Here is a 26,451-nt window from a genome sequence, read left to right as displayed (position 1 = left end):
CGATATCCGTAGAACTCCAGGTTGCAGCTACCACTTCATTTTATATTTATTTTCTTCTGAGGTCATCTGAAAAACATTCTTTAATCTTAAACACTTTGAACAGTTTCCATTAGGTAGGTACATCTCATACTATAAAGCCAAGCAGCTTCACAAAACCAACAATTCACTATAAAGTGATATCAAATCAAATCTGTAGAGAAATTATTGTAATTCAGACTTTATTGCTTATTTAGTTGTATCATTCCACACAATTTTAGGTAAAGAGTTTGAGAAAATATACTGGGAGTATTAAACAGATGATGGCGATACTGATGGAAGTGTTCAAGTATTTGACACAGGTAATAAGAGGCACCACGGCCACCACCACCCCCAGAAATTTGTACATTTCGTATAAAAACAGTAAAAACAGTTCACTGGAATTCAATTAGTATTATTCTTTGTAATCTAGCAACCATGATAAGCCTGAACAGTTTCAAAATCTTAAGAGCAAAACAAAGATGTTTTTCTTCACTAGCAGAGGTTTCTTCAGAAACAGAACAAATCAACATAATGAAAATCACACACATACAGCCCTGAAAACAAGTTGGCATATTCTAGTTGGTACATTAATACTAATTCAAGGAACAAAATGTGATTCAGCTTTTAAAAGATTAAATTTCTTCACTGTAATTGTACTTACAATTTCAAACAATTTAAATGAACGAAACTTTACTTTGTAAAAACCAAGGATATTGCTCTTATGGTAAGGTAACTTGTTTAAAACCCCAGACACAAACTGCACAAGTATAACTTGACATACTAACAACCTACCCTTCCAGGTACACAGAAGTTCTAAATTCTTACAATGGAGGGGCTACACAAAGTCACTGTGAACCACACATACACATCGATGACTTCTCCTAGTAAAACAATGCCGATAGTTTCATCAATGACTTTAAAAAACACGTATAACAGTTCAGCATTTGAAAGACTTTTCTTGTGTATTAAAAAGATGCAGAGATTGATAAATACATCAATCTTGAAAGAACACTTCAAAAACAAGATTTGAAATGTAGTTGTGTGTTGAACCCATTTAAAGACCTCAGTTATCCAACAATTAAAAACACAACAGCAGATAAATAAGAATTTATTAAAATTGTTGTCTCCAACAATACAAAAATTAATTATTAAGGCATCATTTACTCCCATACTAGTATATGCAGCAAAGAGAAATGTCTTAAATAGTATTTACACCATCTTCTTCTTTTTTCTGTCTTTTTTATAGACAGATTCTCCCTAAGCATTCTAGGCTGGCTTCCAACTTACGATCTTTCTGCCTCAGTTTCCAGGATGCTGGAATTACAGGCCGAATTACAGGCCTGCACCATCACACCTTGCTTATGAAAATGTTTTCTAATGCATCTGGAAGATTGGTTTTTATACTGTCCTATTGTACATATCACTGAAAACTCACATGATCAAATGTCTTGACCCCAATCGAGAGGGAGTGCACTGTTGAAAAATAAAAAGTAACTATAAAGAGTATGATACAAAGTTCAAATACCAGTATTTAAATTTCTTTGAAGTAATTTCTGCTTCAGTAATTAAGCAAAACAAGAGATGAAGACTTTATTTAGGATAAGAAGCCTATTAATAAGACTCATGCTAAGAAGAACTATACACTCAATATTCTGCTTTAATAGTTTGAAGAGGGCTTCACACTCCTTCAAAAATTACCCACTAGAATAAGGTCATAGAAATTAACTGGTGATCCCCATATTTGTTCACTTACAAAGCTCAACAGGCTTTATAAAGTATACTAAACAGTAACACTTTCACCTCTGATTAAGGCAAATTTCCGAAAATAATTTAATACAACCAGTTCTCTACATGAACTTTCCACTTACATTTATTATGTAAGAAACATACAAAACTGTATTTTATAAAAAGCCACCTCAATACCAGAAAATAGTAATGAAAGATGTTGAACCCAGTTTACTTTTAGAAAGATGTTCTCTGTTTACGCCAAATTCCAAGTGCTAGTCTTCATCTTTAGAGCCAGTTTTGCTTAACTATAAAAAAAGAAATATTTAACAAGTTTAGGCATAATATTTGAGTCATTATTTTCAAGCAGAATCAAAACTAAAGTAAGAAGGTTTGAGTAAACTGAATTTTAATGATTTTATACAGTATATAACTACTTCCAATTTTAAGTTTAGCTTAAAATTGAAACTTTCAAACTTTTAAACTTCCAATAGGGTTAAAAATATAACCTCAACTTAAGTATAAATTTCCTTTGATGCACTCTAAGAAATAAATTAGAATAAATATACAAAAATCAGGTACTTTCATATAGTGAATGACATTCTTTTATTTTTGTTTTCTAACATAGACAATAATTTTTGAGGGGGTAGTGCTAAGGACTGAACCTAGGGTTTCATACACACCGGGCAAGTGCCCTAACACTGAGCCATACACTTAGCCCAAGAGACAACAAATTCTTTTTTTTTTTTTGGTGGGGGGCAGGGGGGTGGTTAGTACTAAGAATCAAACTCAGGATCTTGCCCTTGCCAGGCAGGCACTCGTGCCACTGAGCTATATTCCTGGCCCAAATTCTTTAAAAGTTTTTAAAATGTGGTTAAAAAAAACAAAAAACAAACAAAAACCCTTAACACAAGATCTGGTATTCTTAACCAGTCAATAAATTCTTAAAATATAATTCTGTGTGATCTCAAAAACTTAACAATGTGATTTCAAAAACTTAAATTGTATTATTATTATTATTACCACTACTATTTTAGATGCAATCTTTGGCAGGAGTTGGCAAATTTGGAGTAACACAAGTAAAATTCTCAAACAACACAAAGATAATTCTGATTAGAATAGCCATCTAATTACTAAGAAATCAAGGTACCCACCAACTCGTGAGAATTTAGGAAGCCATGAAAGTAGAAACTACTAAGGTAGTAGTTCTCAAACATTTTCGAATTTTTATACTGTTGAAAATTGAGACGTCTAAAGAGACTTTAAAAAGTTTTTTGAGAGACAGGGTCTGCCCAGGTGTAGCCCAGGTTGGCCTTGAACTCAGAGTGACCCTCCCGCCTCAGTCTCCTGCATGCTAGGATTACAGGAAAACACTACATATCCAGTTGTGTTTTTTGTCTATTTTGAGATGGGTCTCCCATTTCCCCATGTAGTGCAGGCTTCAACTTTGCTCATGTAGCCTAGGCTGGCCTGGAACTCACAATGATTCTCTCTTCCTCAGTCTCCTAAGAGCTGGGATTACAGGTATTATATTTTTAATTTGGGCCACCTCTACTGATATGAGATTAAAATTAAAATATTCATAAAGGGTAGAATAAATAATAATGAACTCATTATATGATATCCCAATAATATTTTTTAAAAGGGAAATTTTATTGGGTTATAAAAAACAAAACAATGTGAAAAGTTGTATTAATTTTTCATTTTTTGCAAATCTCTTACTTATCTAGCTCAACAGGAGTCTCATAAATCTATGTCTATAATAAAGAAGTACTGTGGAAGGCAACGTAACAAAAGTACTAAGAATAGCCTGAGTTAATAAAATATACTTTTAGATCCCCACATCTACTAACTTGAAAAATTCTGGAGAACAGAAGAATATATAAGCACACGCTCTCTTAGTGCTTTGGTAGAGCATTAGTGTGGCATCATCGCAGTTCATGCAACCGACCATGCAGCCAGTCACGCAGCTTCTCAAAAATGCCAGTTCATAGTCAGGACAAAATGAGTGAAAGAAAAGGCAAATAACATCTTAGTATGATGTAAACAGTTTTGGTCTTGCATATCCTCCTGATAGGGTTTTAGAGGTTTCCCAGGGGCCAGATACCACACTTGGAACCACTGGGGTAACAGTTTCTGAGATCAAACTATGTCTAGGTAAGTACCTTAAAAATATTCCTTTAGAGCCAAGAGTGTAGCTCAGTGGTAGAGCACTTGCCTAGCGTGAGTGAGGCCTCGGGTTTCTCTCCAGCACCACAAGAAACCAGTTTCCCCCCATTTCCCAAGATTACTGAGCTATTTTAATTTTCCTTATGATTATTGTTTTAAACTTGAATTTCCTTTTATATTATCAAGGATTCCCTTAAAAACAAACTTTTTGCACTAGGAAAGAAAGAATACAGTTTCTCCCTTTAGATCAACCAGATTATTTTCTTCTCACTTTTAGCTAAGATCTGCTGCATCAGGGAAGAAATATTCTGACTGAGAAAACTTAATTCTGCACAGAGTGTTTTGCAGAAAGAAAGGATTTAGCTGATGAGCTATATACAGGTATGAACTATGCAGCAACCATCAGTAGAAAGGGGCTATGTAAACAACAGAATCCCAGAGAAGCTTTATCTGTGTAGTCCTTTCTATGGGGTTTCTTTTGTCCAGAAAGATAGAAAGCAAAGTCTTTATGCTTTATCCTATCCCCAGATAATATTTTTGTGTAACATTCTAGAAGTACAAAGATTATTTCAAACAGTTTCTGTAGAAAATGAATACCATGGACCAAATGGCCAATTATAACATAAATTTCAAGCATACACTGCTTGCAAATTACTCACATTTATGGGTCCTCAATAGAACCCTTTTACTGTTGCATCATAACTAATACTTCTTATGGCAGTTGTGATATTAACTGACAAGTAAAAGCTAGTTCTATTACAAACAGAACTAATTTATTATGTTAAGTATTGCGACAGCATTTTTGAAACTACTATAGAGAGTACAATAAAATTGAAAAGAGGTTAGCAAAAAACTTAAAAGTAGGGAGTAAATGATTTTTAATAACAAAATCAGAAAAATATTTCTTGGTCATGATAGTCAACTACAGTTAAGGCAAGACTTTAACAAAGAATTTAAAACTTAAGAGTGATTCCTTCTCCTCCCAAAAAAGCAGTTCTTTCCATCACTGGTTTTCTTCAGTTCCCATACTATATATAATTTAGTCAGATTTCAACATGATCATTCTTAAGATGTACTTATGAAGTCGTATTTTAGTGTAGTTATAACTTGCTTATACAAATTTTTAATTATTTAAGAAAATAAAATCTAAAACTGAGGGTCTGAAAAAGCAAAGAATGTGAAGGTTATTTTTTTTTAAAAAAGTACTTACATGCTAAATGTTAAAAAGGAAATTCCCAGGAAATTCCAAGTCGCAGGGGTGGGAGGGAATGGAAAATATAAATGTCATTATTTGATGGCAATAATTGTAACAATTTTGAAGACTGAAGTATAACATTATATACCTTTACAACATCAACCCAGTTCCAGCCTCGTGGAAGTTCCCCTTTGTGATCTGGAAGATGAAACATAGTAACTTTGTAAGTCCAATCTGCTAATTTTAAATTAATATCCTAACCAATAAGATTTTGTACATTATTGTATACAAGAAATAGATTAGAAGTTTAAATCACATATTCCCATGGGTAAAATAGTTTACTATCTTTGTGAACTGAAAGCAGCTTCTTCCTGGATAAACCTGTGAAGTATTTGAGGGGCCTCTATTTCCCATTCAGAACAAAAACCTGTTATCTAGAGAAAATATGGACATGGATTGGGATCAATATATTGTTGCATGCATTTGCCCAATTCTGCTTTATCTAAGGTCACTGCTCATTTAACAAGTTGTGTTAGTTTACTGTTTCATGAGTTAGCATTTCACAACAGCATGTCAGGTTCAACACAGCCCATAAACAGATGCACGGCTTCAAAACTAAAAGGAGGCCCTGAGAACTTATGTATAAACTAGCTGTATCCTGATGATATTCATTTTTAATCTAACACTCTTCAAAAGGGGCTTACTGAGACTATCTGAAGGCAAGTTGTTAACTTTGCAAAAATCTGTCTAATATGTAGGCCACTTGCCCTCATTTCTTTTAACACTGTAATAAAAATATTTTGAAAAGTAAGGTTTGTTACTTACATATACTAACTATATCATGTTTCATTTATATTCAGCCCAAGACAATTACTATTTAAGTCACTGCAGCCCAGATGAGTCAAAGGGCAAAGTGCTTCCATTTTTTTTTTTAATACAGAACATTCTTATTCCAATTTAAAGAACATCCCAATTTAAAGAATAGTTTAACAAATATTATTTAAAAATTCTTCAATTTCAAATGCTTGATTCCTTTCATTGTCATGTAAATTATTTGTTTCATTTTATGAAGCCATCAAAATCCACATTCAAAACTAGTACATCATACAAATCACTCATACCTAATGTGAGAATCAAAATCCACAATCTGAATTTTTTTTAATAGTTTTGGATTTCGGAGTACTTCAGAATTTGGACTTTCAGATTAGGGATAGTCAACTGGTAACTATGCAAAAAAACCAAAATCTGAAAATTCTGAAATCTGAACACTTTTTGGTCTATGCATTTTCATTAAGGGATATCTAATGTGTTATTTTACAGAGAAAGAAACAGAAAGTAACCTCATGCTTCTTATAACAGAAATAGAGTATCACTGGACCTAAATTTTATTTATTTATTTATTTTTGTGGTACAAGAGATTGAATACAAGACTTCTGCACTGAGTTATATCACCAGCCCTTGCTAATTTTCTAGGCTACCTGTGAACCTGGACATTCCTGCCTCAGTCGGATAAGCATCTGGGATTACAAGTGTGTGCCTCTTTGCCAAGAGCTCAATTTTAGATAGTGATGATTCTTTTTTCTTACATGTCAATTAGACTCCCCTGGCTATTGGTTACAAAGGGCACAATGGCAGTTAACCAACTTCGGGTAATTAGGACTTACCCACAGTGCTGTCCTGTCTTATTAAACTCTCATTTAGAAAAATGGCTGCAAATTACAAACTCCTACACTGTCATTACAGGAAGATAATGACTAGGCAGACATCATCAAAGAGATGGAAGATAGGGAGAAGGGAGATACTGATGAAAAGAAATCATCATAGGTCACTGTGCATGAAAGCAGTACGTAACTTACAGATGCTGAAACATTCCAAAAAGAGAGTAATCAAACTTTTAGAAAAGACTGTAATGGCTAGCAGTTGATTAGTGCTGATTTGATATCAGATATAATAGATTCCTGGATTTAGATTTCACAAAATGTATTTTTAGATACTGACACAGGGTTGTTTCTTTTTATTCTGCCACAATAGACATCACACACAGACTACCAGCCCTAGTATCTATTTATAAAAGGACATTTTATTTTTTTAGGTTTTAATAATGCATTTGTTTAACCTAGTACATCTACAATAGTATCACTTCAGCATGTCATCATTTCAATATGCAATTCTGAATTTTAAAAATTGCCTCAAGTGATTTTTATTCAAAGTCAGGAAAATGGGAAGTACCAGTTACTCTGAAAGACTCAGAAGGAGGTCATTTTTTTTTTTTTTTGCGGTACCGGGGACTGAACTCATGACCTCGCACTTGCCAGGCAGGCGCTTATGCCACTGAGCTAAATCTCCAGAGCCTAGAAGAAGGTCATTTTAAAAACCATCCATTCAAATGAAAGTGTTAGTTCATTTTGGCAAAGGGCAGTTTGTAATCTTTTAACAGCATACACACATATATTGAAGTATAAATGTGTACGTGTACACGTGATAATGTTCCTTAAATTTTCCTAACAGGGAAAAATTTACAGACTCATACACATTTTCAAATTTCCAAATAAAAGAAAAGAAATCAAACATTGTTTGATGTGGAGTTTATAATCATTTTCTAAACGACTCTCATTTAGGACACATGAGAATTCTATTCCTATATCTTGTTGCAAAATCTTGTTATAAAAGCCCCCCTAAAAAGTTTAACTTTTACAGAAAAAAATTTACTATGCTAAGATCTAATGGTATACTAGACTTCATTTCAAATGAAAGATACACTTCACACAATTTTTAATAATACACATACTCATCACAGAGGTAAATGAAGAAAATCTCAGATATGTTAAGAGTGTACAAACAGGACATGTTTTTGTATAGTATTCTAATGTTCCTCAACCTCAAGACTTTGCCACCAAGTTACCTTAGTTTTCAATGATTATGTCTTATGATAAAGGAACAGTAACCATTTACAATATTTCAAGAGGTCTCCTGATCCAAATGTTTCATGAATGAAAAGCAGAAATTAATCTTCTAAATCCATTCTAAAAAGCAATCCATTTATTTGTATTGTAAAAGATTTTTAAAAATGACACAAACCTGTTTTATCTGCCAGCTTACGTTTCTGAGCTTTTGAAAGTTGTTCTTTTTTGTCTTTTTTCTTACTTGCTGGGGCTATACTAGGAGTCTCAACTGAGATGATATTGCTTATGGATGTCTAAAAAGAAAGAAATGGTTTTGACTCATATTTTAAAACTTCTTGAATTACACCAAACATCCTGAAATGAGCTGATAATCTCTAAACTTATGAAATAAAAGAATCCTATTATTATTCATTTATGAAATCAGTTTCCTCTAGCATATTATTGGTTTTACACTTTTAAAAATTTATATCAAAGGACACATTATAAGTGAAACAGAATGGTAAGGAGAAAAATCTAATTACCCACATTATGTTGAAGATCTGAGGTTCCAAGATGGCTTACAATTCAGTAAAGTTATATTTAGAAACTTAAGCTGTGTGCTGTTAACATGTTCTTAGCTGACCATTTTGGTCCCCTAAAGAAAATCTTTAAACCAGTTCAGCTCAGGTGGTCAATTTTTATGATAGCCTACATTTGAAATGCTTCCTAGGTGACAAACATTACTGTAACTGTTTTACATATTTCACTCACTTGATCCTCACTACAGTGGTATAGAATAGATGCTATTATGACTCACATTTCACTGATGAGGAATTGAGCAGAGAGATTAAGAAACTCACCTAAAGTCACAAAATAAACAAGCAGTGTAATGAGGACTTGAACCCAGACAGGCTGGCTCTCACCCCATGGTCTTGATTACCACTTTCTACTGCTCCCCCATCTACCTCTCAATTTTTTACCTTATGTTCTATTGAGAATGTGTAAGCCAGGACCACTCAAAAGACAAAAACCTGTGCTACCAAAAGCTACAGTTTGGTTCACAAGACAAAACTCTATCAACGTTGACTGCTGAAAGTTTTTATGCAACTTGGTGCATAAAATGCTTAAGGTCATAAAAGATGATTATTCCAAAATTATCCTAAAAATAAAGGAATTATTTTTTTCTACTCAAGTCTCCTTAAGCTTTAACACTTCGATGTTGAACAATGGCAAGAATATTTACAACAAGACTTGTAGAGAAAGCAACTTCATGTATACCAGCACTACACACTAATTACTAGCACTACATAAGAAACCCCATAGCTACTTAGGCTTTATGAAAAGATAAAGTAAATTTTAAAAGATATTAGGTCACACAGTCCCCTCAGGTTTTGGGCATAAGAAGTATTCTAGTCTTTGATAAAGGGTAAAAATCTAGAGGATATAGTTTCACTTTTTACAAATTGAAGAAATGTAAAATTCACTGTTCTTACTTGATATAGATATAACTCATTTAAAATATAACACGTCTTCTATTTTCAAAATATATTAATTAGCAAAAATTAATTACTAGCAGACCAAAGCCAAGACAAAAAAGATCTGGTTAAAAAAAATAATCACATACTCACTGTAGAATTAATAGGACGGTGATTTTCCATGAACTGCTCTTTATTGTCTTTGGCATACTCAAACAATGTATAGGTCATTGCGGTTCCAAGATTAACTTCTACTGCTTCCTGTAACTTGGCTAATATACTCTGCTTTACAGCTGATGAGCTGCAAATGCCAAACATACTATTAGGAGGACAGTAAAATAGAGAATAAAATGAAAAAAACATGAAATAAAACTACTCACATGGTGTTGTTAAAAAAAGCGTTCATAGATATAATTGGAGGTGTTTGGGGGTACGTTTCTGTCCATGAAATCTCTATTAAGAAGGCTTTGGGATCACCGTTTTCACCTATCTGAAGAAAAGGGAAATCTTAGGATGGTGAAAGGTGACAAAAAGACAAAATACCAACTTACATGATTTTTAAAATAATTCTTTTCAAATCATGCTCAGAACAGAAATGTGATAGTTGGGAAAGTTCAGGGATACGGGATAAGTTTACACTCATGGTCTGGCTTTCAATTAACCCACCAGCTTTCGCAGTACCAGAATAAGTACTTAGCATTCCACATTTTTTTAGGCTTTCACCAAAGTCTTCTGAGGATGAAGACATTAACTGGGAGGAACAAGAACAGAATGGATAGAGGGGCTGGGGATTTAGCTCAGCGGCATAAGTGCCTGCCTTGCAAGCAGGCAGTCATGAGTTCGATCCCTGGTACCGATAAAAAAAAAAAAAAAAAAAAAAAAAAAGATAAATAAGAACAGAATGGATAAAAATAATAGTCCATAAACTTAAGAGAAACACCTAATCTTTCTCTTAAATTTTTCACCTGGTAAATCACAAAAGGCGTTAAGAACAGATAAATCAATGTATATATTACCACAATCTCAAGAGATCAGGAGCTGAAGTAAAGGTGAGAGAAAAAAAGTGAGAGAAAAAAGAAAAAGGCAAAGGAAACAGAAAACAGAAGACCTTAGGCTGGACAAAAATTCCTCAATAATTTAGGATCTCAGCTTTTTATTTAAAAATTCTTTAATCTTAAAAACTGAAATAGTACAATGAAAGCTATTATTCATTTAATATGTTTTGCATCATTTACTTAATCTCCCTTTCCACCAAGTCAATTTCCACTCCACAGATGTGTTTGATGTTTTGATGTAATGAAATGTCTTCAGATATTTATAAATAAAGAGTCCTAAGGACATCCTCTTTTATAACCACAAGACCATTATAACACCCAAGAAATTCAACATTGATACAAAAATGTTGTCTAATATATAATTCATATTTAAAATTCCCCAATCCTATCTAAAACGTCTTTTAATAAACATCACTTTTAATCCACAAATCTGTAAGTCCACTGAAGCATCATGGGTTGTATTTGGTTGTCATGTTTCTTCATTCTCTTTAAATTAGAACAGCCTTTCTCCTGTTTTTAAAATGTTGTTTATGACAGTAAGAATTCAGTCCAGTTTTATTGTATGACACTCCCAGTTTCCTCTCTTCAGATGAAACATTTTTGGTAAGGGCACTATATATGTCATGTAGTATACTTCACAGCATCATGCAAGAAGGCATGCAAGATCTAAATTCATCACTGGTGACACTGAGTTTGATCACTTGGGTAAGGTAACATTCTTCAGAGGTCTTTGATATAATGATTCCTTCTATTTTGCAGCTGAGAAGTAATCTGTGGGGTAATACTATACAACTGTGTGAATACCACATATTTTATCATCTACTAGTGATTCTTGCCTGAATCAATTATGCATTATAAAACTATAGAATAGTTCATGAATCAGCATCTCATCCTGGTACAGGGCTACGCTAATCTCTTTTGATATTTTTATATATTTGCTATTTGTTTAAAAAGAATTGTAAATAGCAGCAGTATTTTTCACCTCAAATTACTTGATTCATTTTTATATTGTTTTATTTTATATTCTGTCCAAAGTTTTTCATTCTGAATCCCTTACCTTCAATTATATATAAGGTGAGGCTCATCAAATAAATTTAGGTATATGTTGATGATATACCTATATAAGTTGATTATGTACGTAATGCAAATCTTCGGTTTATGCTTGCTTTGATTAGTGATTAAAAATGATAAAAGTTGTGAGAGACTGCTAAGCTGCATTCCCCTGAGAAATGAATTCCCTTGTCTCCATCTTTTACCTAATCTTTACTTCAACCTTATTTAACTGAGATAAACACAAGTGGCTATATAGAAGCAAATGTCCCCTTAACTGGCTAAAGAATGTGATCAAGTCCATCTGAGGCACCAGTGTCTCACTGCAGCAACGTGGGTTAGACTTGTCACTCACTGACAGCTGGAACAGATGCTCAAGCAAAAGCCTATGAAATTCTAGGGCTAAGATATAACATTCCAGCCGAGGCCATGAAACTCAAAAAAATTTATACTTTCCTGGCAGTAAAGGTGCCAGCCTTGCATACATGAAGTTATCTGTTGCACTACTAATTGGAAGGCCTCTGTGCCTGGTGCAAACGAGTGCTGTTGGTCTTTATATGCCAAGGCTGCCCAGTTTCTCCTCCCATGCACATTGCTGTAATCCCCACCCACCTCCCTGATTGGTAGCAATAAAAGCCATGAGCATTCTGACTGTCGGCCCTTAGTTCCATCAAGAGCACTGGGTCGTCCCAGAGCCCCAGGAATTGCAGATTCTTCTCTCTTCATCTTCTTTTTCATCTGTGTGTCATATTGCTAGGTGGGAAACCTGAACCATCTGCAAGAGTTTCAATAAAAAGTTGCTCTATGCAATCATGAAATCTTAACATATATTTAGGAACAAATTGCCACATGTCTCACACTGTGTTAGGTGAGCATACCATTTTTGTCTTCAAGACATAAGACACTTGTAGTATGAATAATGGTTTCAAAGTGACAGAGCAAGATACAAAGAAATGGGGAATGGTTAAGTCTACTTGAAAGTCAGGGCAGAGATAGAGACATGGGCCAAATATTTTAAAGAGAAGGTTTCAGTTGGACCTTAGAAAAGTCAGATAGATAATAACTGGGAGGTGAAGTAAACAGTGAACAATGTGTGCAAAAACAAAACACTAAAAAGTGCTTCATCAAAATATTTAGTAATCCTGTACTGTCTAATGGGTATCAGTGGCTGTGAAAATTTGGTGAGGCATTTTTTAACACACAGACTCTGAGCATTTAGCTAAAGGATTTAGTCCTTACTTTACAGGAGAGAGAAATCCATGGAGAAAACTTATGGGTTGACTATTTAAGAGTTTTAGATAATTCACAGTCTACTGGAGTTTAATGGTGGAGACTAAGAAGGAAGCCAAACGAAGAACTGAAAATAGAGAAGTCATTTAGGAGCCTGCTGAACTATTCTGTACAAGAATGGAGGGGCTTGACTAGGACACAGGCAGAATTCTAACCCAATTCCTTTGACTGTCAACACACTATCCTCAATCCCATGTTTCCTTCTTCAGTCCATCCTAGAATGCACATGTCCTAGAGTAGTCTGCATGTTGTGTTCAATAAATAATGCTGTTAATGGAGACATTTAGAAAAGCACAGGGATATTTTCAAGCTCCTATTTGCTCAGAGGAGGTTGGTGGCAATTGGGAAAATCTGGGAGGCAGTTAGACTCAAACAGAACGGTCTAGGACTTAACTCCATCATTTACCTTTATACATTAAAAGTCCCCTAGTTGTTGGATACATGGGTACTGTACAGAGGTTGCTGAGCTTAAGAAGGAATTGAGAATTGCTGAAAAGGAAGAATATCCAAAAGAAATAATTATAAGAATGTATTCCTGTGAAAGTCTACAATAAATCAGGTATAAGGATCATTACTTTTACAATTTTATTTAGTGGGGATAATGTTCACAGTAACTTTTACAAGAGTTCCAGAAATCTTTTATAAAGGTCCTTTTCATTACACTATTATATATGCTTATTTAGATAAATGACTTACATTATTTACAAACTAAAATACTAAAAAAAGTATCATTTTATGTTGAAGACGCATTATAAACAACTTGCATTTTAAAGAAAAATCCATGTTTCATACATGCTAAAAATATCCGTATGTATTTAGAATACATAATTTTAAGATATCAACTTCTCTTTACTATATAATAGATTAGTAGACTTAATACTAGAATACTAGACTTAATACTAGAATTCTAGACTTAATACTAGAATTAATACTAGACCTAATATTAGAATTCTAGACTTAAGTCTAGAATACTAGACTTAAAATACAGACTTGAACTTTCATCGTAATATGTATCAGTATCAACTGTGGCAGTTTAAGAAGCTATGACAAAGTCATTTTTTTGTTTGTTTGTTTGTTTGTTTTTGTCTTTTTCAGTTTTTTATTGGTACCGGGGATCGAACTCACGACCGCCTGCTTGCAAGGCAGGTGCTTATGCCGCTGAGCTAAACCCCCAGCTCCAACAAAGTCATTTTTAGGGCAAAGTAAAACCATAAGATTTCTAAAGTTCTTCTATTTTTAACATCTTATGACTGTTACAGTAAAACTAAGTTGTCTTTTTTTTTTGGAACTGGGACTTTGCACTTGCCAGGCAGGGCCTTACACCATTGAGCCATATCCCTGGCCCCATTTTTGTTTTTTAAAAGAGGTTCTGAATGAACATTTCACGGGTTAAGAATGATTAATGTCATGGTGATAAATTTTCATTTAAATGTTTTAGAAAGTAGATTCCATAAATTTAAACCATCAATTAAAAAAATCAAAATCGGCATTTTGGGGATAATGTTTAGTTTTTTAGTTTGTTTTTTTCCCCTAGTAAAGCATCAAGCATACTTATTCATGCCATATCTTACCCTATATTGAAATGAAACTGGACTTAATTCCCGGAAACTTTCGTCTCCTTCGTAAATAGAACGTAAGGCTTCCAGTTCCATCTGAAAGAAAAAGATCAATGAGTTTTGTTTAATGATATAAACACATTAGAAACAGTTTTTAGTTTCTGATTCAAGCCCACTCACAGTGTATAATGGCAAATTTATATGGCTTTAGATATTTATGATATATGTAAACACTAATACTTCACTATTATACTAATACTTTAAAACTATGTGTCAAGCATTGCCAAACACTTTCCACTGTATCACCTCACTAAATTTTCACATCAGTCCTGTGAAGAAGATGCTATCACCTTATCTCCCCTTCCTAACATGTAAGAAAACTAAAAAAAAAGTTTTTGAAAATAAGAATTCTTAAAAAGCAACTCCACAGTATACGTACTCTTTATTACTCTCCTGAAAAGTACCTAGGGAAGGAAAAAGCACTAAACTTCAGAAATAAGAAGCACAATATTTTCCCATTTTTTACACAAATCGTTCATATCTGTAATTTTTTCCACAGAATGTTACAACACTTAAACGCTAAAGAGCAAAAAAAAAAGAACTTTAAGGAAATATGGACAGGATCTACTCAAGATGGGGGACAGAACTGCAAGAGAAAATGTAACTAGCAATTCTTGCCTAAAAATATTTGTTAGAACACTGCAGTATTATAAATGAGAAATATCAATTACTGTTAGAGATAACTGATTAATCCCATGGAAAAAAAGCAAAGACAATGCTCTTGGGTATATGTTTTAATTCAGAAGATTTATGTCATAAATTCTATAAATTAAAAAAGGTGACCTTGATCTAGGAAGACACAATTTTAGACTAGATCACCACTTTTTTTTTGATGATGATGATGATAAGCTTAAGATAATCAGGAAAAGTGAGGAGTAATTTGTAAGATCTACCAGGCATATGCAAAACAAGATCTATATAACCCTTCCAAGAGAGGGTAACTCCACTAGTAGATGAGAAAAAAGCACTAAACTCAGTTTATCTAGATTTCACAAGGTTCCACAAGTTGCTCTTGCTCCTCTTACAAAAAACACTAACAATAACAACAGATATGATGCCATTCTTAATCTTTTCCCATATTTTAATTAATGGCTTGGATAGGAGCAAAAATAGAAGACAGGTTAATTAAATTTGTAAAAATTTGTGGATGATAATTTGATGAAACAGTGAATCATGCTGCTTATATAGTAAGAATCAAAATGTTCTTGAAAAACAAACCAGTGAAAAAGTTAAGGGTAAGCAGAATTTGTAGTTACACACCTAAATATCCAAGTAAAGAATGAAAGGCTGTTTGCTTTATATAAAGTATTCAAAAGGTGTCAGTTGATAATAAATCAGAAAATACTGTGATGCCAGTTTTAAAATGGAGCATAAGTAAATTTAGAACTTGTCTAAATTCTAGTATTTGTCCAAAATATTCAATTCTGAGATAGTACAGGAATGGAAAATAACAGACTTCTGAGGAAAAGCTAACAGGAACCATTTTATCTGAAAAGAGGTCTTAAACACGGGGCAGAAAACTGAAAATATCCTTGCATCCATTCCCAGAAGGAACAGAATTTTGTTAGGCTATAATAGAAATTCTGACTCGGCTGGTCTGAGGTGATGTGCAGACTTTTTTTTGTCTTTTTTAACGACCACCCATAGTGGTCCACGGGTCAAACTTTGAGAAATATTATGTTTTATGCTTTGCAGAGAGGTGGTTACTTTTAATTGGCATATAAAAATTGTACATATTTATAGAGTACCATATGGTACTTCAATACATGTATAGATTACAGGACCATCAGAACAGCATATCCGTCGACTTAAACATTCACCATTTCTTTGTAGGTGAGACCATTTGAAATCCTGCTTCTAACTATCTTGAAATACATTACCCTATGGGTTACTGTGGTCAGTCTACTCTGTAATTCAACATCAGAATTAGTCTTCCTAATTGTAACTTTGTATTCACTGATTTCTCTCTCCTCTTCTCTTTCCCAAGAGTCAAAACTATTAATGCCTTGTTTGCCTAAGAATATTTTAAAAGGGTACTCAGACATCTATTAGCTTGTTGGATTTTGGCTTCTTTAAAGAAAACTTCCAATCTATTACAACTATCATGTAAAAACACTAACTTTTAAGCTGTAGCTTTTGAGCAGCAGTGAGCTACAGCTTAGTCATACTACCCAAAGAGACTTGAATTCTAATTCTACCACATACTCTTTTGCAGCCCCGAGACACTGATTTCCCTATTTTAGACACTTTCCCTCATGCACATTCATTTCAAAATTTTAAGGCTCCCCTACAGCTGACTGTAGCATCCTAGCCTCTTCAACTCTGTATGATTCAATGTCAAACTGACATTGAAACCCCAACAGGTAAACCATGGAGTTCAGGTGATATACATACACTTAGAACTGATTTTGCACCCACTGGCAAAGTAACAGGCGGATAAATGATTTCACTCAACAACGCAGAGGCCAGAGACACCACTGTCATTTTCCTTCAGCAGAAATTTAACACAACAAACTCTCTTTTTAACAACCAACAGTTTTTAAAATTAAAGATGACCGCATTCTCAGACGGCCACACACTAGGATTGCCAGCCCTGCTCGCCAAGGTTGCGTAGTAAGGACACCCACGCTTGTGAAGGAAACTCCCAAATTTGCAAAAATGACAAACCAGGGGAGAAGAGGGGGAGACCGGGCAGTCTCTTGCCCACTCACGTCAGCCTGGCCTCTCCTCGCCGGGTGGCGGCGCGCTCGGGGCACCGGGCCCGGCTCGGAGGGGGTCCAAAGCGAAGCACACGTGGGGCGCCCGGGGATGCTCGGATCCCGGCCTCGGGCTCGGCCGGCCAGGGGCGCTCGGTCGGCGCGGGGAGAGGAGGGCGCTCACCTCTTGGTCCTCGTTGGCGCTCATCGCGCCAGGAGCCTCTCAGGGCGACCGCGCTCGCCACTACGTGGAGAAAGCGAGCACAGTGGCCCCGAGGCCAGGGCTTCCCCTTTCCGTGCCTCGGTTGCGGGGTGGGGAAGCACCCTCTTTAGCAGCGGCAGAGCCAAGATCACGCGCAGCCCTTGTCAGCGTGAAGCCGGGGACATTGAGGCGTGGGCCAGAGGCCGGGCGACATAGGTCACTGTGGCGGTGCGTCCCAGCGTCCTGGGAGAAGCTGTAGGGCGGTAACGGCGGAGGCTCTGCCTTCCTGATTGTGGCTTCTCCTATTGGCTTCTTTTCTCTCCGCCCCCAGCTCGTTCACCTCTAGGAAATGGAACGCTTTCCTTACGTTTTGAGTAGCAGCGCAAAATTCCAGGTTGCTATTGGTGGAGAGCACCGTCACTCAGACTTCAAAGTGCTTCCTGTGCCTGCGGAGGTGGGGCAGAGGAAGTCTAGCTTGCTAGAGACGCCTCCGGCGTTGTGGCCTCTACGGCAGGCCCCGGCGTTCTGTGACACTCCTGCCCACCTCCTCTTGTTCTCCCGGGCTGGCAGGGATCGACCACAGTTGCAGCGGGCCTAGGGCGTGCGTCCGGGGTGAGTCCAGGCCCAGAGATGTGCGGGACCAGGCCAGACCGCCGAAAAAGAGGGCCAGTCCTGATCATTGCTAGTTAAGGCCCCTTTTTGCTAAGGCATCAATAAGAAGTGAATCCTGGCGCTTTTCATTCAGGCCTAGAGAAAAACGCGTTTATTTCTAAGGCTGTCCAGAGGATGGGGTTAGAAGAGGAGGAAAGTTTCCTCTGCCTTTAAAGTTGCAAAGTTGTTTCTCCTCCTTTGCTGTTTGTAGCTATCAGGCCAGAATAAACATTGCGGTCATGTGGATGTTGTCTTTTCCTAAATTGGATTTTGGTTCACATCCTCAACATCAGCTCCCCTCTACCCGTACATTTTGGCCCAAACTATCTTGTTTTGCTCCTTTTATAGTCTGATAGCTCTTACTAGCCTGTGCCCTGCGCTCCAAACTCCAGTCAATTAAAACTAATAACTACATTCTTTTTTACTTGCCACTTTGATTGGGTCAGCTTCCTTATAATCTTCAGTGTTAGCTTCCAGATTACTTCTCTCCCACTACATGTCATCTTTCCAGAATGTGCACTTAATCACTTTCGCACGTCCTTCAGTGTCATGCTTTGGTTAGTTTCTCCGTTGGCATCTTGTAGGAGGTCCGGCGATTTTTCCTCCTTCTGCTAGCAGAGATCCATTCATCCGACACTTTTTATCGGTGTTCTTCCCATTTTCATCCCTTTTGCGGTGGAATAAGCATGGCCATTTCAAGTGCCAAAGCTCTGAAAGTAGGAGATGGCAGGAATTTCTAACACGATTTTCACACGGTAATTCTGGAACACATTTACTGTGATTTAGACCTTCACTGTCCAGAGGGGTAGTCAATGGTCACGGTGGCAGTCGAGTGCTTCAGCTAAGAGAATGTGAATTGAGATGTGCTGTGAGTATAAAATATACACCAGATTTTGAAGACAGTACAGAAACGTAAAATAATTCATTAATAACCTTATGTTAATGTTTGAATAACATTTTTAGAAATTCTGGGTTAAATAGAGTATTATTAAAATAATTTCCAAACATTTTATTTTTTTTAATGTGACTGCTAGGCATTTTCAAAGTATGTGATCCATAATGTATTTCTCTTGAGTGGCTCTGATTTAAGGCTTTGTAAGTAATTCCTAGTTCCCCATCTCTTCTCCATATTCAAAGACTACAGCTGTTTCTTTGAGTTTCTGGGTTTATTAAGGGAGATAGACCTTTAGAACTCTAGGATAGACTCTGGTGTTAAGCAAAGGTACCTATACTATTTAACCACCTCTTTTTATTTTCATTCCCAAATTCCTTGGAACTAAGGCATTCCTTTCTCTCATAGCTTAATCCAATGTTGACATTTATCATTTCTGACAAAATTTCCAAATCATTTACTCAGAATCCATTATTCTGTCAGTACTTAAATATGATGCTTACTAGGCATTCCTAAACTAACTTTCACTTAGAAGTATTGTATATTTTAGGATTCAAGTGGTGGTATAAGTGTGCCTCATTTTTCACACATCATATTTGACTTCTGTAAAATTTGTTGGTGGAGATCACCTGTTGAAAGAAGCTCATGATGTGTCTTTTTGGAAATCACAAATAATTTTTTAAAGTATAATGATAATTTTGTTTAGAATCAGCACATCTTTTATATAATTGGTTTTCTAAAGTAAATACATGCTTGAATTTATTATAGACTCAGCACTCGGCTAAAGGCCACAGTAGATATATGTCCTAGAGGTTTCCATGCATTATTTTTCTCTTACAGTTTTTCTTTTTAAAAAGTACCTTTTATGTTATGGGAAAAATTTATCTATTATTTCAATAACAAGCATCTTTTAATATCTTAGGCATTGAGAAATTAGGTGTTAGTAATTAGAGAATATTGTACTTTTTAGTACATGTAAGTCAATAATTTTTTTTATTCTTTATGGCTGAAATGAGCCATACACACCTATTTTAATTTGATTACTTTCCTACTTTCTTGGTCTGTGAATCCCAAAGGTTGGGATACATTTTGAGATCTTAGTGGAAATAATAATTTGCTTAAATACTAGATAAACATAGATGTAGACATTAGTTTTTGAAACTGAATGAGTTGTCGTTTTCATTTCAGGTTTTTCGCGACACCTTAAACATGAGCCCCACACAGTGGGACTTTCCTGTGGAATTATGTTGTCGGCCTATGGCTTTTGTTACACTCACAGGCCTAGATGTTGTTTACAATGCTGTCCATCGAGCAGTCTGGGATGCTTTCTGTGCCAATCGGAGAGCTGATCGGGTACCAATTTCTTTCAAGGTGCTCCCAGGTGACCATGAATATCCTAAATGTAGACCCAAGGTAATGGCTTTAGGATGGTACGGGTTTTTCCCTGTGTGTGCATATGTATGTGTATCTTGTTTTTGTTTCCATTGTGTGTCCTGAAAAATCCTTGAGTTTATCAATGGATACTGTAGTACATAAAGAAAACCTTAGGCATTTTCATGTACTGTGAAAACATTACATGTATATTTAATAATAGTTATTATTTTAAATCCCAGAGGAATAGTGATTTCAAAAAGATTTCTAGTCAGTAAGCCTGTTTTCTTTTTTTAATTTGTAGGGAAAAAACCTCTCATGTCTCCACAGTTTTACAACTTATTTTAGTTTGAGTAAGCCTTCCCATTTCCTGCTTATTTCTAATATTATAGAATCCATTTTCTTGCAGATTGGTTCCATTTCACACTTACTTTTTGAGGACTTTCTTTGTTTTGGGTAATTAGAACTACGCAATAATCAGATGATACAAATTTACATAAGATACACTCAGTATGTTTGGGGAATTATATATGGTACTTCATTCCATATAGAATGAGGAAAAGTATTAAATTCAAAACTGAGCTTTAGCCAGCTGTGTGGTTACACAGCTGTAATCCTTCCACTCGAGGAGACTCCTTGGCTTTGCCTATCCTTTCTTAAATGGGAAGTGTAATGTTTCTAGGGTTGAGATTCTACCTCCAGCACTTGCTGTCTTAATCTCTGTTGGCATCATTTTCTTGTCTTAAAAATGAACAGTGTTCATATTGGATGAAATAAATGCACATGAAGTGCTGGGCCCTCAATAAGTAGTTCCTGCTGCTATTTTATTATCCAATAACTAACTTAACCACTGTTTGCAGAGAACTTCGTATGAGTGGTACATTCCTAAAGGGATCTTAAAGACTGGCTGGATGAATAAGCATCTGAATCTGGTGCCAGCCCTGGTGGTTGTATTCTATGAGCTGGACTGGGATGAGCCTCAGTGGAAAGAAAAGCAGTCTGAGTGCGCAACCAGAGTGGAAATCGTCAGGTAGGCTCTCTGTTTCCCAAGTTGGCAGTGGTAGTTTGCAGATGTCTGCTATTTACTAACATTTGTGGGAGAGTTCAGCTTCTGTGATCATTTTGGGGATTGTTGCCTTCCAGTTCCTGATCAATAGGTTAAGTATTATCTATTTTTAATGTTACAGTGTGTGAAGAAATTTAGAAGACAAATTGGTCTGAATTTCCAGTTTTTGTTTTCTTGCATTGATAATGTTTTCTGGAGACACAGAAATTTACAGTTTGTCTCATAAGACACCAACTTTAATGGTATTCACTTTTAAGAATTCTTTTAGATGACTAATGTATGACTATAAAGAAAAATTGTATTATAATTTTACATAGGTAATTTTACATAAAATATGTATTAAACTTTCACTTTTAAAGTGTGTCTAATGTGTCATATGAAGAAGCAAATTGTATTATAAATTTTACGTAGAAGTATTTATTAAACTTTCACTTGGTACTTGCTTGACATTGAACCCACAGTCTTCACACTGAGCTACTTCCCCACCCCTTTCTTATCTTTTATTTTGAGATGAAGTCTTGCAAAGTTGGTGAATTACCCAGGTGGGGCTGAAACCTGCGTCTGACCTCTGCCTCCTATTATAGGAATATGCTCCTGTGCCCATCAATGTTCTGCTTTTAAAATTGAAATTATTATTGTGTATGTTGTTTATGTTTAGGAAAGTAGTTCTCTGCTCTTGATCTTTTTAGTTGAATTTTATCTTCAGTTGAATTATCAAGCTTATACTTTATGTAAAACATTAAATACATTGAGTTGAAACTAATTAATTAATTTTATTATTTTTTTCCATTGCAGACAGAGTTTACAAGGAAGAAATACAAAAGTTGCAGTGGTTTTGATTCAGAAGAAAACCCCTTTGCCCCCAGGTATCAAAAGGTTAATTAGTTACTTGCTGTATACCTTAAATTCTTACTATCAAAGAGTAGTCTTTTAATGTTTAAATTATTTATGCCTTCAGTCTCAGGGATAATAGTGTGCTAATTTTAGAAAGTACCCATGCATGAATCAGTATTTGTGATAAAAAAATAAAAAATATGAAAGGTTTGGAGGCACATATCTGTAATCTCAACAGTCTGAGAGACTGAGCCCAGAAGCAACGTTGAGTCCAACCTGGGTAATTCAGCAACTTTGCGAGTCTTCACTTCAAAATAAAAAAAAAAAAAAAAAGAAAGAGCTGGGGATGTAGCTCAGTGCAAAGGCCCTGGGTTCATTCTGCAGTATTGCACAAAAAACAAAACAAAACAGAAAAAACTCCCACCAAAATCGTGATGACTGCAAATCTAACATTATTCTTCCAGTTATATTTGTTTCCCCTTATAGACATGTATCAATAGACAAAGTAGTTCATTATGCTTTTTTTTTTAATGTACTTAGCTACCTGTGATCTATTTAAAATTTTATTTCATATGTGAAAAAAATGCTATAGGGGAAAAAAAAGAAAGAAAAATGCTATAGGGGCCCAGTGTGATGGTGCACACCTGTAATCCCAGACTCAGGAGGCTGAGGCAGGAGGATCACCATGAGTTTGAGGCCACCATAGGCTACATAGTGAGTCTAAGGCCAAACTGAACTACATAATGAGGCTCTGTCTCAGAAATAAACAAACAAAAAAATCAAAACAAAACAAAAATGCTGTAGGACTTATAATTTCGCCTCTGGAAAAATGTTTTCTTTTTAAATCCTGATGCCTTTGCCTGCCAGAATTTTCATAGGCTAAAATATTTTTTGCTACTGTTGTTTTATTTTGAAATTTGTAGTGTCCTAAGTGGTTTTGGAAACTTCTTTCATGAACTGTTTCTTCCATTTTTAGTTCTGTTTCTTTCTTTCTTTTTTTTTTTAAATTTTATTTAAGGAAAGACTAAGCAAAACAGAAAACTGGTAGAAATAATACATATTTTTAAAGAAAAAAATAAACAGTAAGAAATCACTAGTTGATGATTACAGATTGTCCTCTTACAAATAGTTATTCAAGATACTAAAATGGAGCATATAAAGTGAGGCAACCAGTTCTAATCTGGCCCGCGGATCAATCCGTGGGGTGTACCTGGAGGGGGAACGGGAATGAAATAGAGATAGGGGAGAGACAAAGAAAGATTGAGACAAGATGAGGATTCCAATCAAGCCTCGTTTATTCAGGAAGTGATCACATCTTTTATAGGCCAAGGGCGGGTTGGTGGGACAGGATGAATACAACAGGGTCATCGTCACGTCCGGGTATGTGATGTAAGCAGGAGAGGATTATGGTTAATGTAGGCAGGTGCATCTTATGCCCATAGGAGAGAGGTGCGGGGAGCAGCAATGGGGCGGTTGCGCTGCTCCCTACATCTCCTCCCTTTCTATATTATTTAATCAGGAGTATGGCAGGCCCTGTGAGGACAGCGCCTGTCTTAGGTCAAGGAACCTCATTACATGAACCCAACCAGGCCTTACCCGTCATGGGCTTGCAGGACAGCAGTTGGTCCTGTGCCTGTCTTAGGTGGCCAGTGGTGTAATCATGCATGTCCTAGTTGCCCGTCTCTGGCTGCCTGTCCATTGCCCCAGGGCAGTTAGGCCACATCGTCATATGGGCCACTTGTGGGAATTCCTTCCCGGTAGGTTTGTTGATCTGCCATCTCCAGCTGGTGATAGTGTACCTGAATGGGCTCTGTCATAAACGTGTCTATCCGGTTATTAATGAGCATCATAATCCTCTGAAAAATACAAGGACCTACAGAAAGGAGAAGCAACAGGGCAGCTAGGGGACCCAAAAGGGGCGCTAGGTAAGGGAAAAGTACCCCCCACATCGAGGAGAAGGGGTTAGCAGCCATTTGTTGTCATCGCTGTTGAGGTCGTTCTTCTATTTCTTGGAGCTTGCGTTGCATAACACCGGACTGATTGACATAGAAGCAACATTTTTCCGCAGTCTATTTGGCTGGTTTGTGTTCCTCCAGACCGAAAAGAGCCTCTTCCGCAGTCACAGGGGGTGACTGAGCATGGTTGTCAGTAGTTGTAGTCTGTTTGGCAGGGGTCTAAATCCACCATGGGCGTGGTACAGTCTGAGGAGAAGGCTGAGTAGGCAGCATAAGGCTCCGGGGGGTTATGTCATCTGTAAAAGAGCATAGGGAGTTGTGCCTCAGGAAATGACATTATTCCTGAGCGTCGCATGGGGTCTTTGAAGAACTGTCTATTTGTTTTACAAGGTGCTAGGTAGCCATCTAGCCTTTCTGGCTTGTTGAGAGTAAACACCTACTAAACCTCGTCCCCATATGAGAACGCGGTCAGGGCCATGCTATGAATTAGTCAGGGGGTCTCTCCATAGTACAGAAGCAAATTGCTTTTGTGTTTCAGTATGCCAAAAACGCATGGCTGCTGACTATCCAGAAGCATCCAAATTTAAAAAATTAAGGATGAATAAGGCATGAGATAGAATATTTTTAGGTGTCTCCCTTGTGGAGTACCATTCCCCCCTTTTTTATTTTATCAACAGTGAGTTTTAGGGAAAGATGTGCCCTTTTAACTGTGCCTTGACCTTGAGGGTTATAAGGTATGCCTTTTATCTGATCAGTATTAAGATGTTGACAGAAACGAGCAAAGGCAGAACTAGCATAGACTGGGGAGAGGTATAAATGAAACTACTAAAGATATCTATAGTTATATGAACATATTTAAGATTGCCAAACTCAGGAATGTGGGTGACATCCATTTGCCATAATGCATTAGGGATAAGTCCTCTAGGATTAACTGTGAAGTGTGGAACTGGGAGGTGCATGGCACAAGAAAGGCAATGTTTTATTACCTGTCTGGCTTGTTTTCTAGTGATCTTAATTCAGAATTACAGAAAAATAAATGGTAAGAAATCACCAGTTGATAAGTTACATATTGTTATCTTAGAAATAGTTGTCCAGGTTACAAAATTAAAGCATGTAAATGACATTTAAACAGTGACACTGCCAACAGTTCTGTTCAATGATCCAACAAAAACCCAGTAATATGGTTATCAGTCCTACACACTTGCCTTCCATCTCAAAGAGGGCAAGACCAAACATATCAAAACAGAACAAAACAGTTTTAAAAAAGACTTAGAGAAATACAGATTTTAAAGCAAGTCCACTAGAGATCTTCATTGTTCATCTAATTGTCTCTAGTTTCCTCCAAACAGTTGTCCCCATCTTCACGCACATTAAATACACACTGCATATAATAGAACTAATCAAATCATTACAGGATGATGAAGGCTCCTCAGGTTTTTAAGATCTGACATTGGAGAAGACAATAATAACTATCATAGTGTCTCTCATTTTCCTCTCAGCAGCTGTCCCCATCCTTACATATGCTGAAATTAAAATTAAGAGACTAGACCAATGTCACTCCGATCAGTTAAATGAGTCAAAGTAATTGACATTGGAATCTCCACCTCTGGAGTCTTTTCTGTAAAATGACCAGTCCCTACAGGTTTTGTTTATGCTTTTGAGATAACAACTGTTTAACTGTAAACCCTTGCAAGGCAGCAGCCATAGCAAGGCCTTGCTTACAAGCAGTTTTAATGTCAGTGGTACCAGGGATTGAACTCACAGCCTTTTATTTGTGGGACAGGCAACTGTGCCACTGAGTTAAATCTCCAGCCCTGGGGACTGAACTCACAACGTTGTGCTTTGCTTATGTCACTGAGCTAAATCTCCAGCCCCTGCTTAATGCTCCTAAGGAACTCATATTGCCCTTAAATTGCTTTTGGGCCTCTCTTTTGGCACAGGCATCCTCCACTATTAACATATTAAGGTCCCACCCATTGCTGGCTTGTATATTGCGCCTGGCGGTCTCTTTGCAATTTTTTGTATATTCTGATTTTTACAAAAGATTATCCCCACCTGATAAAGTCACTCAGGCCAATCTTTGCCAATCTGTAGGTGTGAGCCAGCCGTCAGCCAGAGAATTTAAAACAGCAAGAGTGAAAGCAGCTGTAGGGAAATATTGGACAATCGCTGTCTTTAATTCTTTTAAAGCTGCCACTGTGAATGGCGTATGAGTCCTAATGACTTGTGGAGTTAGCGGCGCAGCGCCCACGCCCGTCTTGCGGCTGTGCGGCACCATCTTGGGGAGGTACGCTTGTTTCCCTCACTGG

The 26,451-nt window shown here is 36.4% G+C and overlaps 2 protein-coding genes across 2 annotated transcripts in view; one reads left to right on the top strand and one right to left on the bottom strand.

The window, feature by feature from the left end:
• Window positions 1-201: 201 nt before the first annotated feature.
• Window positions 202-17,657, bottom strand: Rwdd4 (RWD domain containing 4). Its single transcript, XM_063234689.1, has 7 exons — window positions 17,356-17,657; window positions 14,431-14,511; window positions 9,845-9,954; window positions 9,618-9,765; window positions 8,186-8,303; window positions 5,256-5,305; window positions 202-2,051 (listed from the first exon to the last, which is right to left on the bottom strand). The coding sequence occupies exons 1-7, from the start codon at window positions 17,377-17,379 to the stop codon at window positions 2,019-2,021; spliced, it is 564 nt and encodes a 187-aa protein (XP_063090759.1). The 5' UTR covers window positions 17,380-17,657; the 3' UTR covers window positions 202-2,018.
• A 146-nt stretch (window positions 17,658-17,803) lies between these two features.
• The window catches only part of Trappc11 (trafficking protein particle complex subunit 11), a 44,720-nt gene continuing 36,072 nt past the window's right edge, over window positions 17,804-26,451 (top strand). Inside the window, exons 1-4 of the mRNA XM_003469110.5 lie at window positions 17,804-17,985; window positions 20,105-20,329; window positions 21,148-21,317; window positions 22,149-22,219. Of these exons, the coding sequence (XP_003469158.1) occupies window positions 20,126-20,329; window positions 21,148-21,317; window positions 22,149-22,219 (445 nt within the window). The 5' untranslated portion in view covers window positions 17,804-17,985; window positions 20,105-20,125. The remainder of the gene's footprint in view (window positions 17,986-20,104; window positions 20,330-21,147; window positions 21,318-22,148; window positions 22,220-26,451) is intronic.

This window comes from Cavia porcellus, unplaced genomic scaffold (genome assembly GCF_034190915.1).
Source record: "Cavia porcellus strain 051 isolate PalLab524CR breed Dunkin Hartley unplaced genomic scaffold, mCavPor4.1 scaffold_24, whole genome shotgun sequence".
Classification (NCBI taxonomy): domain Eukaryota; kingdom Metazoa; phylum Chordata; class Mammalia; order Rodentia; family Caviidae; genus Cavia; species Cavia porcellus.
This window is presented reverse-complemented; position numbering and strand designations above follow the sequence as displayed.

What these genes read in the sequence shown, in the direction of transcription:
- Rwdd4 (XM_063234689.1), bottom strand. Translation starts at nt 17,379, where the DNA reads ATGAGCGCCAACGAGGACCAAGAG. An exon ending in CAGTTTCATTTCAATATAGG is followed by an intron (nt 9,955 to 14,430) that starts GTAAGATATGGC and finishes CCTTTTCTTCAG; the next exon opens with ATAGGTGAAAACGGTGATCC. An exon ending in ACCGTCCTATTAATTCTACA is followed by an intron (nt 8,304 to 9,617) that starts GTGAGTATGTGA and finishes CTTTCTTTTTAG; the next exon opens with ACATCCATAAGCAATATCAT.